General features: G+C 39.7%; 1 protein-coding gene across 1 annotated transcript in view; it reads left to right on the top strand.

The window, feature by feature from the left end:
• Positions 1-25,769, top strand: part of spata22 (spermatogenesis associated 22) — a 49,312-nt gene that overhangs the window by 5,297 nt on the left and 18,246 nt on the right. Inside the window, exons 4-7 of the mRNA XM_072589185.1 lie at positions 8,375-8,476; positions 10,952-11,053; positions 18,463-18,757; positions 20,213-20,342. Of these exons, the coding sequence (XP_072445286.1) occupies positions 8,375-8,476; positions 10,952-11,053; positions 18,463-18,757; positions 20,213-20,342 (629 nt within the window). The remainder of the gene's footprint in view (positions 1-8,374; positions 8,477-10,951; positions 11,054-18,462; positions 18,758-20,212; positions 20,343-25,769) is intronic.

Below are 25,769 nucleotides of genomic sequence, written 5' to 3'. Positions count from 1 at the left end.
TAACAACACAACATCAACTTTCTAAACGTAATGGGCAGTATCTACCCAGCTGAATGACATCGGCTACATAAAGAAATTTTGAGAAAATTGGGTGAGATGTCCAGTGAGATGCTTCTTAATGTAAAGACTAAAATGTCCCATTTTCAACCACGTCCTGGATGACCAGATGAGATTCTCAGTCGTGAATGGTGAGAGGCCTGTTAGCATAGATTGTCACTCATTACCACTCATTGTTACTTAATATTATATCTCCTATTGTCTAATTCACCAGATGCAAACTAGACACCGAGAATTTTAGATTAGATTAGATTCCCTACAGTGTGGAAACAGGTCCTTCGGCCCAACAAGTCCACACCGACCCTCGGAAGAGCAACCGACCCAGACACATTCCCCTACATTTACCCCTAACACTATGGGCAATTTAGCTTGGTCAATTCACCTAACCTGCACATCTTTGGACTATGGGAGGAAGCCAGAGCATCCGGAGGAAACCCACGCAGACATGGGGAGAATGTACAAACTCCACACAGGCAGTTGCCCGAGGCAGGAATTGAACTCGGGTCCCTGGCACTGTGAGGCAGGAGTGCTAACCACTGAGCCACCGTATCGCCCATCTGTAATTCTTGAATTAAAAGTCAGTGTGGTTATTTTGTGATTGCAGCTTACTGCTTGCACCTTTGGAAATCCATCTTGGACATCAGTCACCAGCATCTCAGCACTGTCCATGGACAGCTAGTGCATGCACCCCACATCCATCGACATATACTGTCTTCCTTCATTAAAATGGCATATCTCCCATGTTCTGAACTTCACTGCCGTGTTCTGGGATAAACCAGCACCTATTATTGGAATGCTGCTGCAATGACACTTAGTATTCAGGAATGCGCACCAGCTCATGGATTGGGCCATACTGCATTTGAGCTATTCACTTGTTTCTTAGCATCTTTCATCTACTTTATGGCTACCTGGATGCTCACAGCATCCTTGCCTTTTTGTGTTCTGGCCCCTCAAATGATAGTTCTGTCTTGCCTTGCCCTTTGGTGCAGACACAAAGCCTGGAAGCTTTTTATGGTTGTCAGCTGTGATCAGTTGAGAGGTGAACATCTTACTTTGTGGCAGTCTGCTATATCTTACATCTGCGCCATGTACCAGGCTGCATATGTATCAAAGACACTGCATGTACTTCAAGCAAATGGCCATGTCTCAAAGTCAAAGGAGAGCAGTGCTAAGTGAACTGCTGGAAAGAAAAAGCCAAGCAAAAAGCAACACAAGCACAGTATGCAGATTTATATTCAGTAAACCACAGATGAGTGAACATTGTAGTTGAATCAGTACAAAGGTACACGGTAAGTATTGCAAGAATAAGCAAATTTGGAAAGGGCGAGCAAATGAATGGTAGGACTTTACTGTATCAGATCATTGTTGCTTTGACCAAAAAACGTTTATTTGGGATTAGCATTTTCAAGGAGTGTTAGGCATGTACAGACACAAAGGGCTCCAAATCTGTAGCTATTTTTAAAGTTTGTTGTGCAAACTTATTGTGTGGCCTGTGTATTGAAGAATACAATCTGTGTTTGTATATCAAGTTTTATCCATCCTGTAGAATGATGGAGGTGGATTTTGGCCAGTTTTATGAAAATTATCTATTGCTTTTTAAGTGTTGGCTTCTTTTAAGTTGGCTGTGTTTGTGCAGAAAGACTAGCTACATTATATTTAAGGAGTACTGGAAGGATACGGCTTATAACCCCAAAATTTCCGACCTTGTTTCCCATGTTTCCTTTGGCCTTCTCAGATGATTCCCATTCATATGTAACAACTTATCAGCTTTAAATACAATCAACCTTACACATATTTCTGCTTTGAAATTTTTTTCCAATCCAATAGCTGAACTCCGTTATTTTCTATGATTCCGACAGAATCTTCTTCCTTGATAAAGACAATTCCAAAATACTTTAAGTAATACCTTCTGTTTCCATCTCTGCAACCCTTTTTGGTTTCTGATCACCTCTACAATTCATCTTAATAGACTTTTACTATTATATGGTTGTGGAAGATTATTGATTTCTCATTTATATTAGCTGCTGTTCTCATTTTATATTTTCTCTTTGCCTCTCTTATTTCCTTTTCTTACCTCACTTTGGCCTCCTTATTTTAAAATTGGTTCTAACATATTACCAACCTGACATTGTCATGCTGTCCCTTTTTCTGGTTCACCTTACTCTTTATCACTTACGTCACCCAAGAAGCACTTACTCTGTTTTCCCTATCTTTCCCTGTGTCAGAATATACTTTAACCATCCCAAGCTATCTTTTCTTAAAGGCTGCTTTTGGTCCATTACAGTTTTGCTTGTCAGTCTTTCAGTCCAATTAATCCTGGAGAGAACTTTACAGTTCCAAAGAAAAGTCATAATGGACTCAAATTAACTCTGTTCCTCTCTCCTCAGATACTGCCAGACCTGCTGAGATTCTCCAGCACTTTTTTCTAGGATGAGTCTGTTTTAAACTCACTGAAGTTGGCTTTTCCTTCAATCAAACATGTTTTAAAATTGTTAATTGTTTTTTGATTGCTTGGAAAATCTTGATTACTGCCTTAGTAAAATATAGATCCCAAAGACAAAAATCACTTCACATTTCCCTAGGGAGATATGCTGTGGTCTGAGGGCAGCACTTGGGATGAGGAACAGTCATATCCAGATGTTGGAAGTGCTGGTTATGTCCTTTACAGACATTATCAAGTACTGCAACATGATGTATGGCTTCGCACTGTTTTAATCAATATGTTCAGATGTGTTATAACACACTTCTGGAGCAGATGGAACTTGAACCCAGGCCTTTTGCTCACAGGTAGGAATGCTACCACAAGAACTGTATCTCTCCCTTCCACCATCTCCCAGAACTATTTACTTGTTATTTTAAACAATGTGATAATTTACTGTTTTTCCAACTATAATGAAAAAGTATCTGCTAAAAGAATATTGATGTAAAAATACATTCGAAGTTTATATGCTTCTAAGATAATTCAGACACAGAAAGCATCATTGGACGGAGATCCAAGATGGTGGCGACTCAGCAAGTCTGAGTTTATAGTGCTCCTCCCAAGACCTAGGCAAAGTGGATCACCCTCCTCCACCAAACTCACCAAATCTGTTAAAAATAGTTTTTACTTAATGTAATTAGTGGTTTAGTACTAAATTTAAACAGTTCAGTCTCTTGTAAAAATGACTAGGGGGAAAGGAGCCCGCAATTCTCAGCAGGCAGGAACCCCTCCCCCACCCTCCCCAGCTGCAGCACAGGCGTCTGGAGCCGCCCCAGGGCACTTACCTATGGTGGCGAGCCTTGCGGAAATAATCTCCAAACTCGATGTGAAGATCATTGCTTTCATTGAAGAGTCCCGAAGTTGATGGAATTCATTCTCGGCCATGCTACAAAAGCACGGCCGAGACATCGAAGAAATTGAATGCCGAGTCGGAGGGGCGGAGCTAAATGCCGCAACCTCCGAGGCCATTGCAGAATCGGCCGTGGATTGTGTCCGGACTCTCGAGCAGCACGTTGGACCTTAGAGAATCACATTGACAACCTCGAGAATTGAGGTTGTCGAAAAAATATTCGTTTGCTGGGCCTTCCCGAACAGGAAGAAGAAGGCCAGCTTACAAGGTTCCTTGAACAGTGGCTTCCGCAGTTATTGAATCTGGTGGCTGGATCAGGCCAGGTAAGGGTGGAATGGGCCTACCGGGTTGCAATATGCGGGCCCGGCTCGAACCAGCGCCCCCGCCTGGTCCTGTTCCGGCTGCAGAGCTATAAGGTGAGGCAGATGCCCTTGGAAGCCTCCAGAAATCTTGGGAAAGATCCCCGAGCCATGACTCATAAAGGATCCAAGATTATGTTATTTCAGGAATTTTCCCCACCTTTGGTCCGAAAGAGGAAGGTGTTTGATGAAGCGAAGAAGCATTTAAGGGATTTAAACATTCAATACTCCTTGCGCTACCCAGCTATACTACGCTTTAGCCATGAAGGGTCCGTGTATAACTTCGGATCACCGGAGAAGGCCAAGGAACTTTTGGACTTTCTTAGACAAATTATAAGAGTTAATTGATGTTGCTTTGCCCTACCCCCACCCTGGTTTACCCCCCTCTTTTTTCCTTTCATTATCTTACTGTTTAATATTATCTCCAGGGGGTGGGAAGAAAGGTTTATTTATTCATCCTTTACTTAGCGATTTTCTTTTCCCTCCTTTGTTTTTATAGGCCAGGGGGTCTAGTTAATGTAGATGGGGGGACGGTGGCTACCTTATCTTATTTTATCTTTGTCCTTGGGAGCAGGGTTGTTTTCCCCTGTTATTTTGTATTAATATATTTAATTATTAATTGCTGAGACTGTAATTTTATAGTCCTATATGTTCATATATGGTATTAACATTACCAGATATATCCGGGGGGTGGGGGTGGGGGATAGGGTACTCACTGTTAGTTCTAGTTCAATAGTATACTTGAATTTTCTTTATCCTATCGTGGGGTGCCTGGGTCAAGGGTGGGGTACTGATTGGGAGAGGTTATGGTGGGTTTTTTGGAAAGGAAGTGATGCCCCCTGGGAATAAGGGGGAAGATCTCCATTTAAATACATTTTATACTTTTTTTTACTATTTAGAAATAGTTTTTTTTATTATATTGTTCTGAATGTACTAAAGAGCTTTTACTTTTGTGAATTTTATATGCTCTATGCTTGGGCTGTTTTGGATAAATACGGGTTTTGTGATCTGATGTTAACACATTCCGAGCATGTATATCACTGCTCAATTTATGTGTTATCCGTTGGATTTTTTTTCCCTCTTGAATAATGTAAGAATTTTAATGATACATTCTGGTTAGTTGTAAGTTAGATGAGTAATTAGTTGAGTTTGGTCTTTTTTTTTCTTGGTATTTCTTTTTTTCTTGTTTGATAGATTTTGGTTATCATTTATTTAAGATTTAACTGTATATCAATGTTTATACTTGGGTTTTTTTTTAGTTTTCTTTTGTAAACTTGTAAAAACATGTTAAATTTTCAATTAAAATATCTATATTAAAAAAAAGCATCATTGAATCACCACAGTATGGAAACAGGCCCTTCGGCCCAACAAGTCCACACCGACCCTCTGAAGAGTAACTCACCCAGACCCACTACCTTGTCCTATTATCCTATAGTTACCCCTGAGTATGCACCAAATCTACACATCCCTGAACACTTTGGGCAATTTAGCATGACCAGTTCACCTAAGCTGCACATCTTTGGATTGTGGGAGGAAACTGGAGCACCTGGAAGAAACCCACGCAGACATGGGAAGAATGTGCAAACTCCACACAGACAGTTGCTCGAAGTTGGAGATGACCCTGGGGCAGCAGTGTTAACCACTGAGCCACCGTGCCGCTCACCATCTCGGTACAGAAAAGGAGAGGTTAGGCATGTTTGAACCAGTTTGCCCAAACTTGACAACAGTTATAATAATAAAGATGTATGTTCTGTTTGAAGTTTCAAAACAGTTGAAAAACTTGTGGTATTGTAAATAAGACACCCAATTCCACAAAGTCTGAGTTAGGAATACTCCTAGAATACGTAGGTGCCTTAACAGCACGGTTTTCTCTGATTCATTTCCAAAGTATCCCTATGTTGTTATTTTTTCTGTGTTGCATTGTTCTCAATTTCATTCACCGTGTTTCTCCCTTCAGCTCTGCTTTAGCCAAAATATAGACTGCAGGATAAAACCAGCAACCTTTGCACCGACCTTTGAGTTATTCAAAAATTTGCAAATATTGCCAACCTTAGAGTCCGTTGGTGCAACTAGACCTGAATAGATAAGACAAAGTAACAGTTAGGGTTATATAAATATGCTCTGGAAAAAATCCACAAATGCTAAAGTTGGCCAAGTGGAATGCATTGTGAAACCAGTAAGCTAATTTTTCCCAATTAGATTATAGGAATTTAAGGAAAGGCTGTTACAAAAATGTGAACTAGAAATAAAAATTCTGGACAGGGCATTTGTTGCAATCATTTGTCAGAATTCATGGTGAATGTTTCTTTTTATTTCTGTGGCAATTAACTTATCACATCTAATATATGTTTAATTAAGAAAAAAATAACTTTTTAAACTGTCTATTCCTCTGGCAATCTGTGCTGTTTGCCTGTCTCATGTTCGTATTTGTTTACATCTTGCTATTTTCTTATGCCATATTTTTATGGTAAACATAACATTTTGACTTATAGGCTTTGGTGGTCAGTTTTTCCTCCCAGTGCATACTGAAGAGAATTTCTCAATACTAGTAGTATGAACCGAATTGTGATGTGAAGTAAATGCAGCTCAAACTTTGACTTAGAATAATAGAGATGTACAGCATGGAAACAAACCCTTCGGTCCAACCCGTCCATGCCGACCAGATATCCCAACTCAATCTTGTCCTACCTGCCAGCACCCGGCCCATATCCCTCCAAACCTTTCCATTTCATATACCCATCCAGATGCCTTTAAATGTTGCAATCGTACCAGCCTCCACCACTTCCTCTGGCAGTTCATTCTGTACATATGCCACCCTCAGCATGAAAAAGTTGCCCCGTAGGTGTCTTTTATATCTTCCCCTCTCACCCTAAACCTATGCCGTCTAGTTCTGGACTCCCCGTCACCAGGGAAAAGACTTTGTCTCTTTATCCTATCCATGCCCCTCTTAATTTTGTTAATCACTATAAGGTCACCCCTCAGCATCCGTTGTTCCAGGGAAAACAGCCCCAGCCTGTTCAGCCTCTCTCTATAGCTCAAATCCTCCAAACCTGGCAACATTCTTGTAAATCTTTCCTGAACCCTTTCAAGTTTCACAACATCTTTCCCATAGGAAGGAGACCAGAATTCCATGCAATATTCCAACAGTGGCCCAACCAACGTCCTGTACAGCGGCAACATGACCTCCCAACTCCTGTACTCAATACTCTGAACAATAAAGGAAAGCATACTAAACGCCGCCTTCACTATCCTATCTACCTGCGACTCCACTTTCAAGGAGCTATGAGCCTGCACTCTAAGGTCTCTTTGGTAGACCTTACCATTAAGTGTATAAGTCCTGCTAAGATTTGCTTTCCCAAAATGCAGCACCTCACATTTATCTCTATCTGCCACTTCTCAGCCCATTGGCCCATCTGATCAAGATCCTGTTGTAATCTGAGGTACCCTCCTTCACTGTCCACCACACCTCCAATTTTGGTGTCATCTGCAAACTTACTAACCATACCTCTTATGCTTGAATCAAAATCATTTATATAAATTACAAAGAGTAGTGGACCCAAAACCGATCCTTGTGGCACTCCACTGGTCAAAGGTCTCCAGTCTGAAAAACAACCTTCCACCACCACCCTTTGTCTTCTACCTTTGACCCAATTCTGTATCCAAACGGCTAGTTCTCCCTGTATTCCGTGAGATCTAACCTTACTAACCAATCTCCCATGGGGGACCTTGTCGAACACCTTACAGAAGTCCATATATATCGCGTCTACCACTTTGCCCTCATCAATCCTCTTTGTTACTTCAAAAAACTGAATCAAGTTTGTGAGACATGATTTCCCACGCACAAAGCCATGTTGACTATCCCAAATCAGTCCTTGCCTTTCCAAATACATGTACATCCTGTCCCTCAGGATTCCCTCCAACAACTTGCCCACCACCGACGTCAGGCTCACCGGTCTATAGTTCCCTGGCTTGTCCTTACCACCCTTCTTAAATAATGGCACCACATTAGCCAACCTCCAGTCTTCTGGCACCTCACCTGCGACTACGGATGATACAAATATCTCAGCAAGAGTCCCAGCAATCACTTCTCTAGCTTCCCACAGAGTTCTAGGTTACACCTGATAAGGTCCTTAATATTATCATTCTGGTAGATCTGGAAGTTTTTTTTGCCAACATATATAGTTGTCGATCACTACGTGGTTTCTTACAAATGCCAGTATATGTTGAATATCGGCAAACAAAATTGTACAGATCACAACTGTTTCGTGTTTTCAGTATTTTTACGGACAACCATAGATTTAAATAATTTGGAAGGCAGTCATAGGGGTATCAATATCTGTCTACAGTGGAGAGGAAATTGTAGGTAATTCTAATTAGGTTATGTTGGATGTTAACTTGAATATGTTTATGTTCTATATGTTTGAAAAAAGAGTGAATAGACCTGACTGTTAGTTAAACAATTTTTGCGAATTTATCATTTCATTATAATAGCTTGCTATTCTGTATGAATAATACTTTGATACATAAGTATTTGACCAATGCTAGGAAATAAAATGAATGGCTACAGGAGTCTAATCACTCTTACCGTTTCTTTTAATGAATGTTAATCACTTGAATGCTATCTTTTAGCCAACTTCAGCAACATTTACCTCAGCATCAACAAATTCAAGAACAGAGAAAGTTTTCTCATGAACCTGCCATCACAAGACAAAACAGTAAGAACAGCTGGAAGTAAGTGATTTACATGTTCATGTCAAAATTTGAGTATTAAACACATAAGAATTTTTGTATTTAGATGTAATTACAAAATCTGGTCTTGAAGATGTTACAAAGAAACTTTATTTTGAAGGATTGCAGAAAATAGCTATACTTTAAGTTTCATGGAAATACCTGGAGTGATTTCTTTAAAAAAGCTTATTGCATTTTCAATGTGGACTTTGGCTTCCTATGATTCATATCTTTGGTGATGGCTGCATACTATTCTGTAGCCCCCTGCCGGGACTGTTCTTTGGACAGTGACTGGATTGAGGATCCTTTCAGCATCTGGTGTGTCACATTGTATAGCTGGGATTCAAATTGTGCAGGCTGACTTTAACTGGCACTTAGCTTCTTAGAGTTCTGGGCCAGTTGCTGAGGCACAAAGCCAATCAGTAGTGCTTCATGTTCCCAGGGCCCAGGATAGTGGGGTATAATAACTGCGGTCTGGGATGCTAGGGAAACCACTGTGTTCAGGCTAGGGAAAGGACTCCCTAGTCTTGGAAGTAAGAAAAGTTGGAAAAGGACTTGGGACCCAGACCGGGAGCAGCAGATAGGCCCTTGGTAATTGTCCCATCCTCAGCACGCAGGCAACACAAAGTTGACGTACAGCTTTCCTCAGAAGTAACCCTACTTAATTCTGCTTTGAGATTATTGTTTGTCATTTATATAAAAAATTGGATGAGCATTTAGGAGGCATGGTTAGTAAGTTTGTGGATGACACGAAAATTGGTGATATAATCAACAGTGAAGAAGGTTATCTAAGATTACAAAGATATCTTCATCAGTTAGTAGCAGATGGAGTTTAATTTGGATAAAGGCGAGGTATTACATTTTGGTAAAACAAACAAGGGCAGGACTTCTACAATTAATGATAGGGCACTGAGTAGTGTTGTTGAACAGAGAAACCAAGGGATTCAGGTACATGGTTCTTTGAAAGTTGCATCACAGATAGACAAGATGGTTAAGAAGGTGTTTAGCAAGCTTGTCTTTTTGCTCAAACTTTTGAGTATAGCAGGTGGGATATTGTGTTAAGGTTACTAAATACTGGTGTGTTGCTGGAAAAGCACAGCAGGTCAGACAGCATCAGATGAGCAGCAAAATTGACGTTTCGAGTCAGAGTCCTTCATCAGGAATGAGGCTGGGAGTCTCTGGGTTGGAGAGTCCCAAGCCCACATTTGTTGACAGCAGTGCTGCTGAGGCTATTTGTGGACTATGAGACTCATCAACCTGGAGGCACCTTTGGAGATGTAGAAGCAAACTTTATAAGGGCCAAAGCTGTTACATCCAATGGACCATGGTGTGATCACTTTGGATGAATTGTTTAGTCCTCTTGTCCACAATTCCATGACTGGGACTTAGAATCTCTTAGGTTAATGCTCATTATCCCCTCACCTTTGGAATTGAGGTTACTACCATTGAGCTGGTGGCCTTTGCATGATGTATGTGGATGGCAGGGGCTGGGGCTACTGCTTTGCTAGTGGCAAAAACGTGAATGAGTTGAAAAATAACTTCTAATTGGGGCTTTGAATTAATTTGCTCTCAGCTTTGGTGGGGCAGATAGCTGATCCTAATCCCAGTCTACACCTGTGGAAGATCCTCAGGGCCTTCTTTTGGTGCTGTGGTAGTGTTCCTACCCTTTGACCAGGACAGCCAGTTCAAGTCACACCTGTCTCACAGATGTGTAATAACATCTCTAAACAGGTTGATTAGGGAAAAAAGGTGGAAGATCTTCAGTGGTCAGAACACAATGTTGAGACACCCTGGTGCAGTCCCCCAAACCTGCACAATGGAACTGGGAAAATTCAGCCTGAGATCTCAAGTAGCTCTATAACATTACCCTAGCCTGTTGCCAGTATTAATTTGCTTTGTTCTAAAAACTATAATTAAATTTATTTGCATCTTAATGGGGTTAGAAACTGATAGTATCATACAACATGACATGAATGCCAGTTTGGGAACCTGCATGACATAAATAGCATGTGACAGTAAGAGGTTGTTAAGTTATTTTTAAAAAGATGGTGGACATTCGTTTTGAAGAATTATTTTGCATCAACAGAGAATTTTCATGAAAGTTGTACTCTGCACTACAGTCTTCTCGAATATTTAGATTCCATTGCATTACTTAAATATGAGAAAACATAGCAAGATATAAAATAGTAATAGACTCAATGAATTCAAAGAATATTATATAGCACAAAATAAGCTTAGCAATGTTATCTGAAATGTGAGATGCAGTGATATTTAGATAAAATGCAAGTATGATATTTTTGATATTGTACACAATCATCGATATTTCTGCCAGTTTTCCATTCTTTGGTGAGGGTGTAATACCAGACAGTGACAGTGCAGACTGCTAATCATGTGATTATGAAACAGTGAAAGCTGTACTATTTTGGCTAATATAAAATATAGTTTAAACAATAAGTATATAAAAAATTCATTTTCCAGTCAGCTTCAGCAACAGGTACCTCCACGGCAACAAAGTCAGGTACAGAGGCAGTTTTCTGGTGGATCTAACACTGCAGAACAAAGCAAAAGAACAGGTTGGAAGTAAGTAGATTGTATACCGTAGTTTATTTAGCTTTTTATTCATTTTTCTTCTGTGTTTCCATTCAGATGTCTTTCAGTTATAGTGGGGGTTGGAAATTTTTTTTTCACCTGATAGAAGTAATGTTTTGAAGGTTTACCATCTTAATGTGCTCTTAATGATAGCAAAAAGTTATGTTTCTTCTGCTATTTGTAAGATCATACACTGCATCTCTTTGGGGAATGAATGAACTGAGTGGGCTAAACTGGCTTATTTGGGTCGGGGAGCATGGTTTGCTCTCAAGGGGTAAACCTTCAGAGAGAAATGAAATTGACGGTTAAAGAGGTCAATTCCCAGCATTTGGCACTGGAAACTTGAAAGCCATGCCATTAGAAGCCTAATGAGCTCATTGAATGCATCTTCACATGACATCTCCTGCTATCACACCACCTCCCACATTGCAAAGAGCGTGACACTCCGCTTACAAGGACTGAGTGCATGCAGTTGTTGGCTAAGAAAATCTGTACTTTTCTTCTCTACAAATCTAATTTAATTTGTAGTTTATCGTTGGTATTAAACAGAAATCTACAATTCAAGTGCTGTAGCTGCCAGACTTAAGCAGCATTGTGGCAAGGCTTCTAGTGAAAGAGTAACTTAATTAAGGACTAAATGAAACTGGAATTTCATTAATCAATCAGCTCAGCCTTTTGTTTTAAGAGAATATAAATTTTAAGAGAATATAAACCAGGTGATTTACTGGTTGTTATTAATAGATGAAAAAATACTATGTGTGATTTGATGATGGAAAAAAGCCTTTCTGTTGTGTATGAGAGCACTTCTGGATATGAAAAGAAATATAAATTCACCTAGCAAACTCAGTTTGATCTATGCCTGAGTGTGCAGTTGTTGATAAAGTCTAGTTATTAAACTGAAATCTACACTTTAAATTCTATAGTTGTTTGCCTTAAGTAGGGTTGTAACGAGGCTTCCAGTGAAAGAGCAATTTAATTAAGAACTAGGTGGGACTGTGTCATCATTAAATGATAGGCCTTTGTTTAAGGAGCACATAAAACTAGCCAATGTAGTGTGATTTAGCCACTGAGTGTGACTTAGTTTTCCAGAGTTAAAGGATTAAGGAAGTTCAGAGAGCAAGGGCAAGAACTGTTGTGTTGCTTTTGCTTTTTTGTAAGCTTTTTCAGTTGAATTGAATTAGCTTTATTGTCACGTACTCAAAAACATACAGTAAAAAGTAGCCACTTACAGTGTCATCTTAGGTACAAAGGTACCTAGGTATGGCTTCTTCAGTTATAAGATTAGGTCTAGTGTAACAGTGTCACCCAACACATGGCATCATCTTAGGTACAGAATACATAGGTACAATCCTTAATTACAGAACAGAGAAATGAAGAAAAATGTTACATTACAGGTATGCATAGTATAACCTTAGGTCAGAAAAACAAGAAGGCAAAAGTGAGGACTGCAGGTGCTGGAGATCAGAGTCTAGATTAGAGTGGTGCTGGAAAAGCACAGCAGGTCAGGCAGCATCCGAGGAGCAGGAAAATCAACGTTTCCTTCATCAGGAACGGCTTTTGCCCGAAACGGCGATTTTCCTGCACCTCGGATGCTGCCTGACCTGCTGTGCTTTTCTAGAAAAACAAGAAGTAAAGACAAACATCACAGCCTCAGGAACTGATTCTTAGTTTGCTGCAAGAAAAGATGCTGGTTATACGATGAGTGTCTTGTAAATGGTGAAGGTTTAGTATCTTGCTGCAGTTCAAAACAATATCTATTGGTAAGGTCAGGTAATATAAAAACAGAACTAAATATAAACTGAATTTAAAAATTACTTAGAGCACTTTAAGGGTGGCAGGGCAAGTGATCTGTCACAGCTGTAGTACATGAAAATTCCTAGATGTTGGTTTGGTCCAGAGCAAATACTTGTGACAAATGTTTGACATTCGATCAGCCTGAGCTAAGGCTGAACTGCAGATACTGCAATGCATCAGGGACAGAGAATATTAATTGGGTTCTTTGTATTAGAAGGCAGTCACACATCAGGGGTTAGGCTGTCTATATTGGTCAGTGCTCAGAGATAGAAAATTGTGACTGAGAGTAAGGCAGTAAGGCGACCCAAAGAGCACAGGAGCTTCTGCCTTTACAATATTTTAACAGGTTTGCAGTTCTTTCAATTTATTTGGATGATTGTGAGGCCTGCAGGATGGGTGAGCTAACTGACGACTGAAATGTTATACAGGAAGCCATTCAAGAGGATGAGAGTAAAAAAGAATGCAAGAATAGTAGCAGAAATATAATGAGGGGCATTGAAAACTTACTTTGCAGCAAAAAGTGAGAGTCCAGATGACTCTGTTAACTGCCAAGGTTTGAGATATAAACTTGGAGAGGAACTTGCAGTGTGAAGGCGAGGATCCAATCAATGTTGTCCTTGTAGGTGCCAGTAACATAGGCGACTGAAACAAAGAGGTCCTGCATAACCAGTATGAGATGTGAAGCACCAAATTAAGAAACAGACCTGAAGGGTCATAATCTCTGCATTACTACCTGACCCACATGCAAATTAGTATATGTTAAATCAAATTAGTGAGATGAATGCCTAACCCACAGTCAAGTGTTTAAGAAGTGGATTCTGCTTCATATATCAGTGGCACCAGTACTGGGAAAAGTGGGATCTGTTTCGACGGGACAATCGCACCTGAATCATGTTAGGGCAAGGCTTTTGTCAACCATATAATTCGGGAAGTAGAGAGGCTTTTTAATTAAATACCGGATGCAAGAATCAAATTTGAGAAGACATGGTAAGTCAAAGAGTAGAGACAAGATCAAAGAGAAAGGTGTTAATACGGGAAATAAGAAATAGATTGTCAGAGGAGGGACAAAGAGCAAGAATTTTTGGATGTATTTTAGCCAGCCTCTGCTTAATCTGGGCAATTGATAGATATGGTGAGAATGGAAAATAAGGTATTCAACATCAAAAAAGAAGTCTGATTTTCTACCCAAATGTTTTGACTCCATGAGAATCTTGTTAGTGAGTGGTGAGTGGCCTATTTGTCTGATTACCATCTCATTATTACCTAATCACACCTCATTTGTGTGCAGTTTGTTATCTTACAAGGTAATGGAGAGACATCAAAGTTCTAAATGGGTATCTGATAGCTGCAACTCGCCACTTACTCCTCAGAGTCACCATCTTGGCCAGCATCCCTGAACAATCCAGCACACACTTTATGGACAATGACTGCCTGCATCCTTTATCCATGGACGTTGGCATTGGACCACATCATTGTGGTACATCTCCAACTCGCATAGACTGCTGTTCAGTACTTCTGTTGCTCTCTGAAGTGCAGTACTGAAGGGCACCAACATTATACATTATAGCGCGCTGCCAGGCTACCTTGCAGGGATAGGCACACATGCATCAGGCAAGGGTGTACATCGTGGTTGTTGTTTCCTTAGCACTCACTCACTTTGCACCTTTTTTGATACTCATGGCACCTTTGCCATTCAGAAACCTGGAAAAGATGGAGGAATGGTTCGGTCAGTTAAGTTCAGAAAATTAAGTGTCCTAATTCTGCTCCTTGGGGAACTCCACCACAAGCCATCTTCTCGTCTGAAAAGTAATTGTTAACCATTACTTTGTTTCCTATCCCTCAGCCAGTTGTGTATCATTGCTACTGCTGTCCGTCTTATTCCTGAACCAATGTAATCTAATATTGCTGAAAACACCAAGAATGTTGGTTTGTTCCTGCTTTTAAAACCCTTCTTAAATCCCACTGCATTCTCAACTTGAGAACTGGCATGCTGAACAAGCTGTAGATGCTGTGATTGTGGATCTTTTTGTTTCCTGCTCCTCTCACACCAACTTTCCCTCTTCTAAATTTCTGCTTCAGATGTTAAATAACCAAAATCTACACAAAGAGGAAGACCAACATAACGGCATTGAAAAATCTTCATCATCTGACACCAGTTCATAAACTGATACTGTACATTAGAAATAGTTATAAAGCTGGGATCTACCATACAGTTTGTAATTTGGGGAAAAGTGTGGTACAACCAAGTCAAAGTTAAAAATGTTTGTTTTGCCAAGTCACCAGTGAGCATGTTCACAGATAATTTCTATAAGAATTCATTACAGGTTCTCTAAAATACTGGGAGAGTACTTCTGGGTTTTTGGTACAAGTTGGGTGTTTGCACAGGCTCCACCTTGCAGCTCAGCAATTCATTAGTGTAAAATTATACTCAAATTCATTTAATGGACTTACATGCTCTATTTTGCATATAATGCATATCAGGGTCGTCCATGATGTCCTGGCCAAGCTGTAGGCAGTAGGTGATGCAGCGCACCCCAGCAAAGGGGTGATACCCAACCAAATCTGTGCCCAACATGTAGGAACTGAAGTGCTAATCATCAATGGTAGTTTATTTATGACAAATAAACATCTAAACTGCTACTTCATATCTGTATTTTAGATTTTTTTTAATGCTGTGTAAAGGACTGATAGGTCATTGACCTGAAATGTTGGGCTGAATTTTGAGTTGGCATCAGAACCCCATCATAAAAATTATGTTTCAATCATACAAACACTGACATCAGAACCTGCTCAGCATTTCTTTGGATATTATTCAGTTGTGGAAAGCAGGTAAGTTGTTCATGTTATTAACCCAATCACAGGGCTGGAAATTCTGAAACACCAATGAGTGAGGGGCTCACTGCCTAGAATTGCAAATGTCAGGGCTACAGGAAGTTGGTGCAGAATGTTTTATTGAAATAAACTGTATTCCCCTGTTGATGTTGGAAGGAAAATTCCTTTAGTGAGGTCATTGGGGCTGTGGATGCTGTCTAGGCTGTCCTAGGCTGCTCCAGGAAGTGAAAAAGGACATTGCTAAGCTGCTGGCAAGGATATTTGCGTCCTCACTCTCCACAGGAGATGTACCGGAGGATTGGAAGGAGGTGAATGTTGTTCCTCTTTTCAAGGAGGGTAATAGGGAAATCGCTGCCAATTACAGACCAGTCAGTCTTGCATCTGTGGTCAGCAAAGTCTTGGAAAGAATTCTGAGGGATAGAATTTATGACTATTTGGCAAAGCATAGTGTGATTAAAGGCTGTCAGCACGGCTTTGTGAGGGGCAGGTCATGCCCCACAAATCGTATTGAGTTCTTTGAGGAGTGGTCAAGGCAGGTCGATGATGGTGGAGCAGTGGATGTGGTGTATATAGATTTCAGCAAGGCATTTGATAGGGTTCCCCATGGTAGGGTCATTCATAAAGTCAGGAAGTATGGGATAAGAGAGATTTGGCTATCTGGATTCAGAATTAGCTGGCTGACAGAAGGCAGAGAGTGGTTATAGGTGGAAAGTATTCTGCCTGGAGGACAGTGTTGAGTGGGGTCCCGCAGGGCTCTGTACCTGGGCCTCTGCTCTTTGTAGTTTTTATAAATGACTTGGATGAGGAAGTTGAGGGTGGGTTAGTAAATTTGCAGGTGACACGAAGGTTGGAGGTTTCGTCGATAGTATAGAGGGCTACTGCAGGCTGCAGCGCGACATAGACAGAATGCAGAGCTTGGCTGAGAAATGGCAGATGGAGTTCAACCTGGATAAATGAGAAGTGATGCATTTTGATAGGTCGAACTCGAATGCTGAATATAGGATTAAAGACAGGATTCTTAGCAGTGTGGAGGAACAGAGGGATCTAGGTGTGCAAGTACATGGATCCCTCAAAGTTGCCATCCAAGAGGATAGGGTTGTTAAGAAAGCCATATGGTGTTTTGGCTTTCATCAACAGGGGGATAGAGTTCAAAAGCTGTGAGGTTTTGCTGCAGCTCTACACGTCCCTGGTGAGGCCACACTTGGAATATTGTGTCCAGTTCTGGTCGCCCTACTATAGGAAAGATACAGAGACTTTGTAGAGGGTGCAAAGAAGGTTTACCAGGATGCTGCCTGGACTGGAGGGCTTGCCTTATGAAGAAAGGTTGAATAGGCTCGGACTTTTCTCTCTGGAGAGAAGGAGGAAGACCTGATAGAGGTGTACAAAATAATGAGAGGAATAGATAAAGTCAATAGCCAGAGACTTTTCCCCAGGGCAGGATTGACTGGTATGAGAAGTCATAGTTTGAAGATATTAAGAGGAAGGTATAAAGGAGACGTCAGAGCTAGGTTTTTTACACAGAGAGTTGTGAATGCATGGAATGCGGTGGTGGTGGAAGCAGAGTCATTGGGGGCATTTAAGCGATTGCTGGACATGCACATGGATAGTATTGAGTTGAGGGGTGCATAGATTGTCCTATTTTACATTAGGATTAAATCTCGACACAACACCGTGGGCCAAAGGGCCTGTTCTGTGCTGTACTTTTCTATGTTCTGTGTTCCCTGCCAGGGGCCCCTTTGGCCCATAAGGATAGAAGATATTAAATGACATTTTGCTTGGCTATTTCTGGAAAGCTATTTCCATTTAGCTGGCAAGCTTTCCACGTGGTGAAAGATTGCCAACACAACATCACATCGCCCAATCTGGGGCCATGTAAATCAGCTGTCTGCCTCCGTTGGCTGGGCAGTCTTGTCATATCTGGTCCTGCTACCGGTAAAATATCCTGACATCATCAGGACTGCATTGGGCAGCTAATCCAATGGAGCTCTCACATTTTTGACAACTCTAAGCCGCCTTCTCGCCTTCTCACCTTCTAGGGGCTGCTTAAATCCTGGCTGCTAACTCTTACTCTCTCCCCAAATGTTGGCTATTTTGAGCTTTTTAATTTTCAGTGTGATAACTTTCTAATATGCCACAGAATTGTAGAATATAGTTGATGCATATAACCTCTCTTATCCTTTAAAGGAAGATGAAAATAGATATCTTAAACAAAGCAAAATGTAAAGAAAAAGTGTTTCAGGCACTTTATTGTGAGTGGCAACAGAACTGAAGTTTGGCAATATATTAAGAAACTATGGGGTGAAAGAACAAAAATGGAGAGAAGCATGCAAAGACAAATATTATTGAGAAAGGTGCAGCTTTTATCACTGGCATTTTGAGAAAGCTAATGGAAGTGTGATACTGTACTCCAGAAAATTTCCTTTTATTTTTCCTTCTTTCAAAAGAGCGTTGTTGCATTTATTGGTTGAGTATACTTTGGACTTAAGGCTTGAACTTTGCTTGTTTTGCTTCAGCTTTGTTCTTGGACGGTTAGTTACATTGTGTAATTTTCTAGTTAGTCAATGGTTCCTCTGTTTGTTTATTTAGTATTCTGTGTAAAGCAAAGTCACATTGATTTTTGTATGCTGAACACACAAAGATTGCTTTGAGATGCCTCTGAAACCTTTTCAGGATCATGTTTTTCTTTGGCAAATTTAAATTTGATTGCATTTTACTGGAAATATATGTATAATGCTTATGTTACACTCTACTGACTTGAATTGTTTAAATTTTAGCACAGATGCTAGACCACAGACTGGAAATACTTGGAAAGAAAATACTAGATCTATCATGAATGAAAGAAAGGAATGTACTTCTAGTGGGAATAATCATATTCAAACAAAAATAGCAAGTACTTTCAGATCGTGTGTGCCATCTGAATCGTACAAAGTACAGACAAAATCTTCTCAGCAATCACATCAGTGGCCCAAGAATTCCTCTCAAAGTTCAACAAACAGTAAACGTAGTGGCCAGCCAAATCCATTTTTTGAAAGCCAGTTTGAAAGTAATCCACGTGATGTAATTGACCAGGTACGTTCCTAAATTCAATGTCAAACTAGTTAGTCTTTTTTGAATTTTGGTTTTGGAAATTTGAATTTACTGTGTGTGACAAGAATGCAAATTAAAATGAAAATATAGGACAAACAAGATCAGATAACCTACGAGGAGAAATGTAAATTTGAATAATGATCGAACATTTATTGTGCTGCAGGAACTCTTTGAGGTCCAGTAATCTAGAAAGTGATTCTCAAATTGGGATCTATAAAACTTTGTATGGGTTTTGGAGTGAACAAATTCAATGTTGGCTGGAGGTGGGTTTGTTGCAAAGTGGCAGAGGAGTGCAATTCCCATTTTTAAAAAGGGACTACTCATGGACAAGTGCTAAGAGTAGTGGACCCACACGACTGATGAACGCCAGGTGAGTCTAGCCTTGTTCAAGAGAGGGGAGATTTTTAAAAATATAGAGATATCTTTGTGATATCTATGAGCAAATACCTATTTTCTTAAGAGTTAATATAGCAGTCTTGACTTGCAGTACTTTCATATTGTGAGTATGATGTCATAGTTTAGATGGGGGAGTGGTGGAAGGTGGTGTCCAGGAATACTCAATACTGAAAGGATCTTTCAACAAAAATCTTTGTGGACAATTGGATACAAAATATATGTTTTTCCAACTTGGCTCTTGTACACTGTCAAATGATTGATGAGAAATTAACATTGGCAGAGGGCTGGGATTCAAGCTTGAACTTGCATCCTCAAAGCAGGCAGCAGGAGTTGGTAAAATCCCCAGCTCGGAAAGGTGTGCTGAGGAAGATTCAGTCATCATGGTGAGCGAAAGCTGCAACTGAAATTGGGCCAATCAATGCAGAAATATGTTCGGAAGCAGCTATAGAGACTACTGGCTACAGAGATTGGCTATTTAAAAGGTCCACCTCAATGCACTGAGACTTGTTCCCAGTTAGAATGCAAACAGACTGTCCATCCCTCATTCCCATATAACTCTGTATGTACTCAATGCCCAGTCATGCCCCTCATTCCCTCATGGCAGTATGTCCCATTGAAACATGCTGTATAGCTCCTCTTGCCCCCATACCAAGGTAACCCTCTCCAAACAATCCTTGATGGCCCTTTCATTACAGCTATGCCAATGTATGCACTCTCCAGTTAACCCCATTGCTCCTCATGTCTTTTGTGCCAAAGTATGCTACTCAAACAAAGTTCATGGCCCTCTGCCAGTGTATATCCCCCCAAAACCCCCTTGACAAGGCATGCAACCCCAAACACAACCTCCATGGCCCGTTAAACCCTATATGCCAATCTGTGGGTTTCCATCCCCTTCTTATCAACAAAATTTGGCTATCACCTTTCCAAAATTAGAAATAATGGAATAGAAATTTTGTTTCAGTAAGTTTATTACATTCTCTATTCAGGAACATTTCTGTGCTGGTGCATATGCTGAACCTTTACCTCTTTTTAAATAAACAGAAGTCAAAACCAGTACCCATGAGAGTTCTGCAACCGGATAATTCATTACGTATTGTGACCACAACTATAGAAGGCATGAAACACTGGACTCAGTATAACCACAAATGTGCATTGCTATTTGAAGTCATTGGTATGTACGTGGATTTACTTTTCATTCTAGTCAAACTAGCATGACTAGTTTCTGTATAAATTTTATTTTGAAATATGGATTATATAAATGCTGGGCAAAAATAGACCAGTTGCAATCATTTGTGCCAAAAAATAACAGTTAATCATTTGAATTTTAATCTGAATTCACCAGAAAGGTGAATGTATAGAGTGTAGTCAGGCATCTAAAGTGCGTTAGCAATTTAATGTACTGAGCTTTTGAGCTGTGCTTGAATCAAAGTTTAATATCTCCATGCATAGATCATGATTTTATTGTAATTAGTATGAATCAGATGCATAGTCTGTCTCATTGTGATGCTGGAATTTAAAGACTATTTGCTCATTCTGAAGACTGCATACGTCAAATTAAATATGCAAAAATATTAAAGTTGAGAAACCAAACAATGCAGCATCTACAAAACTAAACAGCCTATTGGTCTAGATAAAGGTGCACTTGGACTGATAAGTGTAATGCTAAACTGTATGCATTTCTAAATTTGTTCAAATAACTCTTACGCAATCTTCTTTAGTAAATTAAAAGGAATTGCCATTTTTCTTTTTCAAACCTCCTGTCAATGTGTGTAAACTTATTTGAGATTAAGGTTTCTGCTGACTAAGTACCCATTTACTATGCACTGAGGAATTAGAGTTGGTGGAGAACAGAAACCAGGAGCTTTCTGTGCTAATTATAGATGTTTATGGGATAACTTATTATATTTGTTCACAGGGTATGGGCATCATAGGCCAGACCAGTATTCTTAATTGTCCTGAAAAGGTTATGAGCCACTATCTTGAACCTTTATAGTCTGAGGTGGTGGAGGTAGATGCTTTAAGGCGCTACTTGATTGGTTGAGTAAGCCTCCAACAATATTCAAGAAACTTAACAACATCCAGGTAAAAGCAGCCAGTTTGATCAGCATTACACGCCAAAGATTTATTCCCTCCCCTATCACTGCTCAGTAGCAACTCTGTGTACCATCTATGAAATGAACTGCAGAAATGTACCAAGGATCCTTAGACTTCTTCCAAAGCTACACCAACTGCCTTCACAAAGGACAAGGAAAACACCACCAAGTGCAAGTTTCCCTCAAAGCCACTCACATCCTTGACTTGTAAATACACCACCATTCCTTCAGTGTTGTTGGGTCAACATCCTTGAACTCACTCTCTCTTGACAATATTGTGAGTGTACCAATAGCAAATGGACTGCAGCAGTTCAAGAAGGCAACTCACTGTTACCTTCTCAAATGGCAACTATGGATAGTCAATAAATGCCAGCATTGGCTAATGACAACTCATTGTTTGCATTTTTCATTATTAGCCCTTTATTCTATATCTTGCCCCAATTCAGAGCAGAATATGTTTATTGTATGAACAAAATTTCATCACCTTGTCATTATTCTGCGCTTGTAGCTTCATACCTGTTGCAGGCAAGTACTTGGTAGTCAAATATATGAAAACATCTTCATATATGAACACTTCTTTCCTTTGATAAAGTTCTTGTTTCCTTGCTCTGGTTGTTCAACTGGCATACTTGACAATATATTTACTGTAGTTTGTTACTTTCACCAAATGTATTCTACTATAAAGTCATATCTCATTAATCTTTGCATCATTAATGGCTGTTTTGCAATTTTGTTGGATTTTAACGAAGTGATGGTCTTGTTCGATAGCAAATTACATCTGTAAAACATAATCAATTTTTTTAATGTTAGTGCATTGTTTTTGATCACAGTGTACTTTGCTTCTGTTTCTGTTAACAAGCTACAGCACAGTAAACTAGTCTTCATCTTCCATTTTTCTGGATTTGGGATAGCACTACCCAAATGGTTGATAGTTCAGGATAATAATGAGAAAGAATTTCTAATGAGAATCATTCCCTTTATTTTCTCAAAGGACATGCGAATTTTCATTCCTCCTGTCTGAGGAGTTGTTTCAGTGGTGGATTTGTGAAAGATGTGGTAAACATTTGTCCATTTGTTTAACCATTCCTATGAATCTCTTGGTGAGGGAAACTCTTTGACTGCTTTGGTCTTCTGCGAGTCTGCTATAATACCTGTTGCTTGAACAACTTCTCCCAAGAACTTGATAATAGATTGTGAGATCGCACGTTTTTTGTTTAATGTTAGTTAATGTTTGTAGTACTGCTCTAACTCTTTCTTTGTATTTGGTTTTGGTTGAATCAACAATTAGAATATTATGCATGTGACAAATAAAGTCTTCTAATTATTCTAAGATGTTTGCCATTGTCCTTTGGCATATTTCAGATGCAAAAGTAATGCAGGTGGGTAAACAGTTAGTCATGCTGTTCAAATGTGATAAACATTACGAAGAGTTTATTTATCTCCTGCAGTGGGAGTTGCCAGAAAGTACAGTTTGCATTACATTTGGTGAAAATGGTGTCTGTTGGTTAACTGTGCCATTCATTGATGCCATTGAGTGGATTTCTGTCTGAATCTTTATGCAGTTGTGTAATATTCACACAAATTAGTAATTAATTCAATTTTGAAACTGGTTTCACTCCAGACACAGTTGGCTTTGTCACTGGTGAAATCATTCATTGGTGAATTGTCTCAATTACATGCTGCATTTTGCTCAAAAGTGGGTGCAGGTATGATCAGACAAATTGGTTTGGCATCTTCTCTTTTTGTTATGTAGTAAACTGTCCTTTGCTTCCATAGATCACTCTGCAAATATGAGACTGCAGTTCTGAAACTGTCTCAATTTTCCCAGTAGTTCACTGTATCAACCTTGTAAATCAGGTTGAGATCAGTGAAAGTTCAGTATAGAACATTTTAATCACATATAATAACTTGATGAAAACAGTCTCACAGTCAGTCGTCCTTTTTGTTTAAGTTGGACAGCTCCCAGTTTCTAGAGTTAAGAGGGTGGATGGCTGGAGTGTCTTTTTATTCAGCCATTTTACTGTATCTTAGAGGATTTATACACTTGTCTCAATATCAAATTTAAAATTCATTTGTGCTCATTTACTTGTATGTCAGCATTCCCATATGTCCCTTTTGACTTTCTTAATTGTCTTAAGAATGTTATTTCATTGCTGTCTCGTTGTTCAATCTTTTGAATATTGGTCTTTCCTATGGGGTTTATTTTCTGGGGTTAAAATAATTTCATAATGACAGACTAACTGGTCATTTTGAAACTTTCTTCAGGCACCGTATTCTGCATTTTTAACAGGACAGTCTTCACCCTGGTGCAGTTTCTTCCCACTACACTGAACACTGTGTAATGGCATCCAGGGCTCTTTCTTCACACTTCAACTTTAGTGCATTTTCACTTTTATGCCTAACATATTATACTGTCTGAAATAGTGTTTTCCAAATTTCCTCACTATTGCCTCAAATAAAGACTTTAGTCTGCTTCCTTGATTCAGCTTGTCCTGTTACTTTCACCACTTTTAAAATCAAATCCTCTTTCGCTTGTAAGAAATCCAGTTGGATTTCTTCTAAAGTCTGGCATGATCCAAGCTCTAATTAGGTCAACTTTTAGTCCTGTATTCTCTGTTCTGCTTAATGATACAACTGTTCAGTAAATGAACCTACGCTCTCCCCTGGCTATTTTTGCAGCACGGTGGCTCAGTGGTTAACACTGCTGTCTCACAGAGACCAGGGTTCGATTCCAGCCTTGGGCAACTGTCTGTGTGGAGTTAGCACTTTCTCCCTGTGTCTGGATGGGTATCCTCCGGGTGCTCCGGTTTCCTCCCACAGTCCAAAGATGTGCAGGTTAGATGAATTGACCATGCTAAATTGCCCATAATGTTAGATGTAAATTCAGGGTAAGGGGAATGGGGTCTGGTGGGTTACTTTTCAGAGGGTCACTATAGACTTGTTGGACCGAAGGGCCTGTTTCCATACTGTAGGTAATCTAATCTAAGTATTACTGTCTTTACAGTTGTGTTTTGCCAAATATTGATTGCGTATCAACAGCTCCAATAACCTTTTTTTGTAAGTAACAGTTTCTCCATTTATCTCCAGTTTGCTAAAACCTCATCCACTATGTCCCCACAATGTGGCCTTTATTTGATTTGGTTCCCAACCCTGAAGAACTTCTATATCTAGTAAATCTCCTGTACTGGTTCTGCCACTTTTCAGCTTGTTGTGAGTCTTCCATGTGCTCAAAAGATTTTGATAATGATAAGGTCTTTTCTGTTGCTTTCCCTTTTTGAAGCTTGCTTTCCTTGTTGTTTTGTTGTCATCATCACAGTAGTATTAGCTGCTTCTCAGGCACTGAGTTGTTCATTTGGTGATTTTTCACCCAGTTCTGTCCTGTTGCTGGGTCTTACTTGGTGTCACCATATTTTATTACAGTGTTACCCTTGGAAAATATTGGATATTCTATATTGCTTAAAAGAGGTTGTTGAAGTCTCAGGACTGTTAAAGGTGGTTGTTTGTTGAGCATTCTGTGAGCCCTATATACTCTTAAACTTGGCACAAGGTCTACACAGTAACATCTTTCGACTCTCTCCATCATTTGATCTCTAGCGTCATGACTGATAGCTTACTACTTACGTATTTGAGTGTTAATCCTTTACTCTACATTATCAGAGTATTATTAGTCTTTGATTTTCTGACCGATAGCAAAAGCAGTCTTTTAAAAATAAAGTAAATTAATGTAAAATTATAATAACATAAATTCAGGCCAACAGCTGTTCTGTCTGTTTCTTGGTTTGGTTAAAAATCACACAACACCAGGTTATAGTCCAACAGGTTTAATTGGAAGCACACTAGCTTTCAGAGCGCCGCTCCTTCACCAGGTGGTTGTTGTGGAGGATAAAGAAGCGGCGCTCTGAAAGCTAGTGCTTCCAATTAAACCTGTTGGACTATAACCTGGTGTTGTGTGATTTTTAACTTTGTACACCCTAGTCCAATACCGGCATCTCCAAATCTTGATTTGGTGTGCTTTTTGTCTGAGGGTTGTTAATTGTGGTTTTATAATGTCATGTTATTACAGTGGAGCAAGAAACAGAAGCTGCCCCAAGATTTAACACAGCCAGAACAGGGATTAAACCTGTGCCATTAAGCGTACACTTTAACTAAATGAGTGAATTGATCCTCTTAAGATAACCTACTGCTTTAATGTCAGGGAGGTAATATGACATTCAAAAGGGACAAAATAAAACAATTTTTATCCAACAGTAGATGGCTCTATTCCTGATGAAGGGCTTTTGCCCGAAACGTCGATTTTCCTGCTCCTCGGATGCTGCCTGAATTGCTGTGCTTTTCCAGCACCACTCTAATCTAGAATCTGGTTTCCAGCATCTGCAGTCCTTGTTTTTACCCTGGTATAATAATCCTGATTTTAATGTATGAATTAGCGGATGTAATGACATATGCTAACATACTACTATTATTATGTGTTGGTTTGAATATTATTGCACAACATACTATGGGCA

This window comes from Chiloscyllium punctatum, chromosome 19, assembly GCF_047496795.1.
Source record: "Chiloscyllium punctatum isolate Juve2018m chromosome 19, sChiPun1.3, whole genome shotgun sequence".
Classification (NCBI taxonomy): domain Eukaryota; kingdom Metazoa; phylum Chordata; class Chondrichthyes; order Orectolobiformes; family Hemiscylliidae; genus Chiloscyllium; species Chiloscyllium punctatum.
This window is presented reverse-complemented; position numbering and strand designations above follow the sequence as displayed.